Source organism: Oryza brachyantha, chromosome 2, assembly GCF_000231095.2.
Source record: "Oryza brachyantha chromosome 2, ObraRS2, whole genome shotgun sequence".
In the NCBI taxonomy this organism is placed as follows: Eukaryota; Viridiplantae; Streptophyta; class Magnoliopsida; order Poales; family Poaceae; genus Oryza; species Oryza brachyantha.
Window position 1 is genome coordinate 15,064,179 of NC_023164.2, and position 9,432 is coordinate 15,073,610.

The 9,432-nt window shown below is 41.4% G+C and overlaps 1 protein-coding gene across 2 annotated transcripts; it reads right to left on the minus strand.

Moving 5' to 3' along the window:
• Positions 1-808: 808 nt before the first annotated feature.
• LOC102709710 (basic leucine zipper 34) lies at positions 809-5,528 on the minus strand. 2 transcript variants are annotated; one of them, XM_040520923.1, is made up of 5 exons: positions 5,323-5,528; positions 4,147-4,810; positions 2,276-2,351; positions 2,059-2,185; positions 809-1,040 (listed from the first exon to the last, which is right to left on the minus strand). In XM_040520923.1, exons 2-5 carry the CDS (start codon positions 4,713-4,715, stop codon positions 829-831), a joined length of 984 nt encoding a protein of 327 aa, XP_040376857.1. In that variant the 5' UTR covers positions 4,716-4,810; positions 5,323-5,528; the 3' UTR covers positions 809-828. The 2 variants fall into 2 exon arrangements, with proteins under 2 accessions (XP_040376857.1, XP_040376858.1); XM_040520924.1 differs by lacking the exon at positions 5,323-5,528 and adding an exon at positions 5,048-5,064.
• Positions 5,529-9,432: the final 3,904 nt, after the last annotated feature.

Consider the following 9,432-nt stretch of genomic DNA (forward strand, 5'->3'; position numbering starts at 1 on the left):
AATTGGGCCCGTCTTGTGCATACAACAACTCGGCCCATGGATATAGGGATACTCACTTCATAGTTCCTTCATTAATATTCTTTTATAAGAATTCAGTTAAACTTTTAAAACTTGTAGTACTATTAATAACTTGTGAAATATCTAGTTTAAAAATGGTACATGTATAGGTAGGTATGCCTTAAAAATATTTTTAATAAAACTAAACATTTCTTAATTTACTGTATATATTTTAGTAGAAAATCATAGTCCAATATAATTTTTTTTTGCAGACCACGTTATGGTTTAAAATGATAGGAATTACCAAACTAAATTGGGTGCAGTTGCAATGCTTGGTTGATTTGATCATTTTTGGCTGCTGACCTCGTAATAATTACAAATTTGTATACCAAGCCGTACTACACGACCCAGCAAAACAAGGACTATGGGAGGACACAAAACAACACCAGGGCACAGTGCTGCAAACGCTAACGCTAACGCTAAGCACAGAAATTTTGAAGGCTTTAAGCAAAGCAGCAAGACTGCTTCATCTCATATGTGTTCTCTTCTCATCCGATGGAAGTCATTGCATGATTCTACACAAGATGAACTTGGATGGTAACCTCGGCAAATCTCTCTCCCTCTCTCTAATCTCTCTCCTAATCTCTCTCTCTCTCTCTCCTACTAAAGGATGATAGACCCATAAAACCTATGGTTGGGTTGGTCAGGGTTAGTGAACTGTTAACCACATCTGACGATAGTGCCGAAGCAAATGTGTCACTGAGGTGAGGTGAGATCAGTGTGCAGATCGAGGCCGTTGCTGTCAGTTTTGTTTTTTTTTTCGTTGGTTGGTCAGATGCCATAGCCGCCTCTGGGAGGTGCAGCGCTGCCGTTCAAGCTGAGCCTTGACATGTCGTCGAGCATCTGCCAGCTGATCGCGGATGGGTCAGCTGCTCCGAAGGAGGAGTTGGCCTCGAAGCAGGAGGCGACGCTCCTGCTCCTGCGGTGGCGCGCCGAGACCTGCTTCAGCCTCTCGGTTTCCTTCTTCAGCATCTGCGTTTGGCCTGCGAAATTGTCGTCACAAACTCAGCTCATTGTTGAGGACAACCAAAGATGACAAATAGGGCATGAGAAGTGCAGACTAATGCTTTGCACGTTGACTTCCGTTTTTGAAGTTTGGATATAAAACCAACACAAGTTTCTGAATATTAGTGAATGAGAATCGCAATTTTATTCTATTGTATCGTGATGATTTAATTGGTATCCAAACTGGAACACCCTCACATTCCTCCAACAAAATCAAGCTACATAGAACTTAACTAGTCTCTCCCTAACAATCTATTCCCTCCGCTCTACATTATAAGACTTTCTGACTTTGTCTAGATTCATATGTATGGTAATGAATTCAGACACATATAAAACATATACATTGATATATGAATAAATCTAGACCAACCCAGACAATCTTATAATATGGAACGGAGGGAGTAGTGTGTTAGGCCGAATAACTTGGAAGCAACAATAGAAGACCTGGAGAATCAAAGAAACACACAAAAGCACGAAAGCACCAAGATCTAAGGGTCATTGTACCACCGATTATCAAACTACCAATGCATGGATGCACACAGAAAAACCTTCATGGTAGGATGGGCAAGCCATAGTTACATTTCTGATAGGAAATTATCAGAAGGCAAATACTCATTCTATCCAGTTCACCTTTTTCTGTGACACACGGGGAGCTTGTGCACATAATGCTGTTAGCTATATCTACAAAACAGTAATGATCATTCAAACGGCCAGCATTCAACATTTGTGAGTGGTTTGCACATTAGCCAAAAGCATGCAGCTTTATAAAGATAAACTAAGAACAATCACATATTTCCTGCAGACTAAATTCAATTGCCTTCTTATTGAACAGAACTGCAATTTCCAATCAAATGATAGGTGTGGTTTTTGAATTGTACTTGGGTGTTGATTAAAGTGTGCAGCACATAAAATCTATGCAACTAAACAAGGATGCATACTCTAAAAAGTTCAATGTGTGCTGGCAATTCATGAAAGGGCAACAATCTTTAGGCATACCATCTTTAACTAGTTTTTCTTGCTGAAGACTAGTGATCTGCCTCCTCAGTTGTTTGTTTTCCATTGATAAAGCATTACGAAGCTGGAAAAGAGATGCCACCCTTACAGCCAAATCAGCCCCTATGTTCTGAAAAATAGAAAATAAATTTATGCCATTAAAGACTAGGTACTACTTAATCCTAAATGAAGTAATAATAAATAGATATATTACAGATACCTGAAGTGAGTCAACAGTCCTTTCAAGATCAGCAATGTATTGAAGTTTCCTGACCCTAGATCTTTGACCTGAGCGCCTGCACAAATGTTAAAATGCTGTCTCAATATCCTGACACATTCGATTGTTCTTAATGCGTAGAGCAGAATTTTCCACACAAACTAAACACAATTCAGTTTCATACATGAAACATGACAATTGTACATGAAAAAACAGTCTAAATAGTGCCATGCTACATAAAGTAAAAAATTATGTAATGCATTTTCATAAGCAGAGTTATGGGCATCAAGATGGTCATACTATCAGCTCCTCAACCCCATATATAGCAACTAAGTTCTGTCAGCATTCCAACAGATGCAGTGGGATGCCATTGATAACAAGATTCTTGCATGATTCACTTGTCACAGTTTAAAGCCTTACCATGAGAACAAGATCCCAACTAATAATCTTCAAAAAAGATATATATGTCAGTTGTCATCAGACTTCCTGAGGTGTTGTTTTGGTTTCATGACTGCATATTTGATGGAAGTTGTCACCGCATTAACACAGGCACTCTTTTAATTGAATTTCTTGTCAGTGTCAAAAGTTGGCACCGGAAGTTATCTTTAATAAGCTCAATTATAGGCACTAAATGAATAAACAATGAAACTGGTAGCAGACCAAATTGCTCTAACTTATGGAACTAAAAGAAAAGAAAAAATGAACCACATTCCCGTTATGTTACACTACAGAAAAATTGTGAGAAAATAGTTCAAAGATAATCCTAACACAGATCTTTGAAAATCCAGAGAGGAACTTCCTGCTTACACATGACTGTGCAGAGTGTATTACAGAATTTTGGTCATGTTTCACACTGAATATTTGTGCAGATAAATACTGCACCAACAGGATTACACAAAATTAAAGGGCATGGCTTGGCAGTGGCCACATCATATGCCCAATTCTGCTCATCACCGACCACCCATTTCTCCCATCCCATTGTCCTGTATAACCTCCCCCCCATGGCCCTTCCACTGTGATCCCAGGCTCCCAGCCCACCAGCCTCCCTCCCTCATGACTTCAGGTGTAGGCGTCAAGCTCCCATGATCTCACCCCATCTCTTGTCTCCTGCAGCTAGTACAGCACCGTCCTCACCCTCACACTGCCTTGTCTCCTGCAGCTAGTACAGCACCATCCTCGCTGTCCTCACAATGCCTCCTTAGCCCTACCCAACCTAACCCATGAACTCCCCTCCATGCATCCATGCCACTGTCTTCCTCATGTTCAGTGACTAAGGCCTCCTTATCTCACAACATCGTGCCTAATAACTGTTTCGCCGTAATCATCGCCTCCTGCAACCAGCAGCGCCTAACAGCCTCGCCCTCACTCCTCCCACAGCCCTAACCGCACCCAACATAATTCTAGCAAGTTTTGTCCCCCAACACACCCTTCTTCCTCATCTCCGGTGGCAACCGCCACTGCCTTGCCCCCCCCCCCCCCCCAACAACCTAACTGCACACAACCTAACTCTGAACTGCTGATGATATAAACCTAAATTGTTAGTGGCAAACACAAAAGGCAAGCCATTAAATTGCTGATGATAGAAACCAGAATTGTTTATCCACCACTGCAGAATGCTATCATATCAGATATACCAATATGTTTTGCCTGCATTTTGCCAAAACAGCGAGTCTACTGATTCTCTCTTCGGATACTATTACCTAGTAGCATTCTTTTCACCTAGCCTTCTACTTATATAAATATATGTCAATAGCTCGAGCTTAATACATTGATTACTGTTGAATCTTAATTTCAGGGGAAAAGACAGGAAAATACTTGGAATCACAAAAGTTATGAATGATGCACACTGGTAGAGATTCACAAATATAATGTACCTTTTAAGTGACTTCTCTTGATCAGTATGGCATGCAGCATCACCAGTGTCTCCAGTTCCATTGGTTGCACCCACATTACAATTCGCACCATTTGTTGCATCAATCATCAGGTACTGCAAGGGGTTGCTAGGCACATTCTCGAGGACAGCGTTAACCATGGAACTCTCTGAGCTGGTCAGCCTAGTCTTCTGTCTCGGTGAATTTGGCCCATAGACACAGCTACCTTCAATGCCAGCAGCATTTCCACCCCCTTCCACTACAGCATCGAACGACTCCCCAGCTTCACCAAGCGGCTGCAGATTCCCTTCCTCAATTGAGTAAGTTGGGCTTTGGAACGTTGTCAGCACATCCAAGATAGCATCAGAATCGCTGCAAGCTCTCCTGAGAGGAGGAAGGTTGTGGCTTTTCCCAGAGTCTGCGAGGAGATCATCGAGCCAACACGGCGGCTCACCAACGAATGGATCCTCTGACGGAAACCTGCAGCTCTGCGTGAATAAGCTGTCATCTCTTCTCGTGATTTGCGGACCCAGGGGCGGGTAGCGGGGTGGGAGATGTGGTGACCGAGACATGGCGAGAACACACCCGCAGACTCGCCGCCGCTGTTCACCTCTCTTGTGCTACTCAACTACAGCCCATCCAACATCATCCCCTCGATTCCGTTCATCTGCAAAACCAAAAAACACATATAACATGTGACGAGGAACACAGTAAACATGCATCAAGTATAAATCAAGGCACCCTGGTAAGCTACATTGCCACAGAAATATCTCCTGCTACAAAAAAAACGATCTTTTATGGGATCAGAACATAGGAAGAACATCATAAACATGTAGCATGAAAAAACAAGTGCAAATTAATCTCCCGGTGCCTGCAAACTAAACAAGCAAGTGCAGAGGAGGACCTAGCGCGTGGGGACGACGAGGGTTCAGATGTACAGTACCCCCAACAAAATTTCTTCTTTTTTAAAAAAAGGAAAACACAAGCAGCTATTACAATTAGTACTAAACCCCCAACACGAAGGAAATCAAGAAGAAACCGGGACTGATTACACGCAAAGAAAACCAATCCAATCCCGGACGGATTCCCAACCCGACGCCCCGCCGGATCATCAAGCAGCACCGAGTACTATGGACCGCGAACACAGAGAAAGAGAGAGATAAAAGAAAAGGAGAGAACCTTTGATCCGATTCCAACCGAGACGGAGTCAGGCGGCGGCGGAGGAGCAGGTCGGCGCCGCGTCGCCCGGAAGCGCACGCGAGGAGGAGGCCGCCCACCCCGCGGCCGGGTACGGCGGAGGGCGTTACCGGCGGCGGCGGGAATGGAGCGAGAAGAAAAGAGGGGGATTTTGATGGCCGGCGGCGGTGGCGAGCTGGCGGAGGGAGGAGGAGCAGGGTTCTAGGAGGAAGAAAATGATTTTATGCCCCCCGAAAAGGAGGGGGGTTCGTACTATAATCACTGGCGTTATGGGCCAGGCCCAGCTACCACGCCCCCCGCGTCTCCGTTTTACTCCCAAATTTGGCAACTTTTGGGCATTTAACTTTTTGACACTTTTTGACACTGTTACGAATATATTTGTTATTGGATCATTTAGTTTTAGCGATCAATTTTAGATATCTCTTAGAGATGCTCTAAGCCAGACGAAGTCAAAATTCCTATTTATGTTTGTAGAAAACGTCCACCCCAATTCGCTTTTTTATCCTTATAAATTAAAATTTGAGTTTTTCGTCTAATTTTAGGACTTTTTAATTAGAGTTTATTTTTCAATCTTTGCTTTTTTATTACCAAGGACATGTATATAAAACTTTTCTTCACGAATTGTTCTTTGCCTTTTTTTTCCTTCAACAAACAAAAGACGATTCCCACTGTCAAATTACCACCATGTTTGATAGATGACCTGCTTCCAACTTGTACGCAGTGATTCAAGCATGATTGTTTGGGTGTTTTACGGAAGAAAAGGCAAACATCATATGAAAAATAATTTATGGATAATAATTTTCTATATGTATTTAAGGTAATTTAAAATCAAGACTGTAAAATAAACTTCAGTAAAAAACTCTAAATTTGACTCTAAATTTAAAGTTAAAAAATTAAAAACAAGGTGTAGAGTGGAGGCGACGCAAAGCTTCTAGAAGCTTCACTTGCTGCACCTTCATGCAATCCTCCTCCTAAGTCCGGTCACTGCTCACATGCCATGCATTGGAGTCCTCTCCTCTCGAGTGCACACAAAGGAAAAGCTACGGTGAGCTAGAACGAAAAGCACCATGGCCTCGAAATGCTGTCTGATTCGGTGATTCCCCGTTTTTCACTGTCGCAGTCGTGTTTTTAACCTCACTTAGGGCGCTTTTTTTTATAGCAGCTCTACGCTCCATGAGCTTACAGCATCCTCAACTGCTTATCTATCTCATCCTCTATCCTGAAAATAGAAGATGAAGACTACAAATTAAGCTCCAACAGAACGGCTATCATGTCATCTATTTTTAGATGTCATCTATTAATCATATCAAGAGAGAGAACATTCATATTTGGATGATCTCTCTCCACCCTCCAAAGAGATATAAATGATATTATATATGGATGATCTAGTAGAGTATAAAGAGATATGAAGAATAAAACTAGTTTAGATGATTACCCAAATGAAAATATAGATAATCAAATTTAGATAAGCTGTTGGGGATGACTAGTTGCCACTGAATTATCATCAAGCTGCTGCTAATTGACAGCCTGATGCGTAGTAGTAGTAGTAATGAACTCCAAATGGTTGGGCGGATCGATATGTTCGTCGGATTCCGGGCCAGCGTTGTGCAGAAATGGTTCAGGAGTTGCTTGCTTGCTTGCTGCTGCTGCTGTTGCAGACTGTTCCAGGCTTGTGTTCTGTGTGTGCCAGCGTGGGCACATTGGTCTTTGTATCTACTTCCATCGGTTCAAGCTTAATTTGTAGTAGCATTACCTTACCCGTGTGTAAAAAGAACTGGTGTGAGACATTAGCCCCGGTTAACTTGGCATTTAGTAGTTCTTTGGTGGATGCAAATCAGAGTACTGATATAGAGATTTTTTTTTTTACTTTGGCGCAGAAAAAAGCTTTAGCCTTCTCTCTCTCCTTATGTTTTCCATTAGAGAACGTCATTAGAGCAGATATAATAGCAGGCTATAAGCCAGCTATAAGTATATTTTAAAAAGATAAAAGAAAAGAGACAAGGGCAGCGGGATACTAGTTTGTAGTCAGCTGCAGCACGGACTCCAAGATACATGTGTGTATGACAGATGAGACCAAATATTAATTGTGTATTCTATGCTATTGTATGAATTGGCTATTAAGTTGGCTATAAACAAATTAGAGCCAACAGTTGGCTATACTATTGAACTTGCTCTTAGTACTAAGAAATATATTTAATGTACCGATATACTGTGCAGTTGTGCAAGTGTACATCATCATTTTACAATTTTTACTGTCTATTATGAATTGATTTCGGAAATAGGTTCATATGATAAATTTAGCGGAGAAAATATTAATGGACAAAAATTCAGGTGGTAATGTCACCATAAAAAGATATCCATGTCCAAGGTTTATACACCCAACCAAACAAGATCTCTTCATACCTTAAACAACTCTTATAAATCAATCAAACAAAATCTCATGCTAGCCAAACTAATCAACGGAAACAACCAATCAATTACATAGGTATCACCACAACTAGATTAAAGTCAGCCTAGATTAAAAGGGATGAGTCAGTCTAAAAACATATGAGTAATCGAACATGCCCATCTTCGCATTGCGCAGGTTATTCACCCATGCTTTGCTCTGGCTGCCTTGCACAACTCCTTTAGAGCATCCCAACAGTTCATCTATCTCATTTTCTATCCTAAAAATAGAGAATGAAAGGTAAAGATTAAGCTCTAGCAGAACATCCATCGCATCCTCTATTTTTAGATATCATTCATATTTGGAGAGAGAAACTCTATATCTGAATGTTCTCACTCCATCCTCTAAAGAAATATAGACGATGTCATATATAGATAATCTGCTAGAGTACATAGAGATATATAAGATGGAACTGTTTTAGATGATCATCCAAATAAAGATATGGATAACCAAATTTAGATGATCTGTCGATGAGATGCTCTTAGACTCTTTCTCGCCCATTTGACAACAACACAGTGGCAAATAAAATCAACAACCCTATTCAGTTTGATCGTCAAATAGTCTTTTTTTTTCCTTGACTGACAATAAATTTTAGATGATTTTTGGACAATTAGCAGCACCTCACACAAAATCCTGAGTCTAAATACAGCGGTGTAGAAATGGAAGCAAACCATTTCGCTGAAAACCGCACCATACCAGCCCTGATGGGCAGCACTCGCTACAGCTGTATGTAGCTGCACTGCATGGCTAATTAGAAGTTTAGAACAAATACGGCTTGGCTTACTCTTGCAGCTGGCTGCGGTGTGCTGCCTATCCAGGCCATTGTTTCTCTATCCATTCCAAACACCACCATAATCTTTATATGATATCTGATCTGATAGTAAACTTCTAATTTATCGTCTTTGACAATATAATTCAATGCTTACATGGATGTGTGAATTTACACGGAGATTTTTTTAATGTTTTCCACCTCTTTAATATTTGTTTTTAAAAATAAATTATTCCAGAACTTATTTACAAAATAGACATCGTCTTGCCATGCTAGCTCCGTCTGTGTGATAGGATAATATTGTCACGTCAACTATATAAACATTGCCACGAAGCACAAATGCTGTGATGTCGATAAATTTCAACAAATTATGACGTGGTATTGTAAAATTGCCATGTCGGTTGGGTTGACCGGGTCTGGTCGAATCGTAAAAATTTTAGAAATAAGTTTTGAATGAGTTTATTTTTAAAAATAAATAATATATTAAAATGGTAAAAAAATGAAAAAAAATTCTAACACGAAGCTTCCAAGAGCTCCGAGGAAGAAACGCAGAATCACTAGAAGGTGCCTTTTTCTCCCTTTAATTTTTCATAGAAAAAGACAGTCGAAAATCATCTGATGGAGGAGAGCAGCAGGGAAAGCTCAGCCGTCCATTTGTCACTCCCAGGTCAGCCATCCCATCCCAGCGGATCTCACACAAAGCATATTCCCTCCACGTCAGCACATCCTCCCATTGGCCACGCCCACTGACACCCCGGCCCCACCTGCCAGCTCCGCCAGGTCAGCGACCCAGTGGCGGCTTCACGCGTGGCGTGAGGACGTCGTCGTCTTCCTCCCCCCTACCGACTCGCGTCTCTCTCTCCAAATCCCACACGAC

Bases quoted from the DNA above. Each gene is read 5' to 3' on its own strand.
- LOC102709710 (XM_040520923.1), bottom strand. From the start codon at position 4,715: ATGTCTCGGTCACCACATCTCCCACCCCGCTACCCGCCCCTGGGTCCG. The intron at 2,352-4,146 runs GTACATTATATT...ACATTTGTGCAG, and splicing joins CAAGAGAAGTCACTTAAAAG to GCGCTCAGGTCAAAGATCTA. The intron at 2,186-2,275 runs GTATCTGTAATA...TCTATTTTTCAG, and splicing joins GGACTGTTGACTCACTTCAG to AACATAGGGGCTGATTTGGC.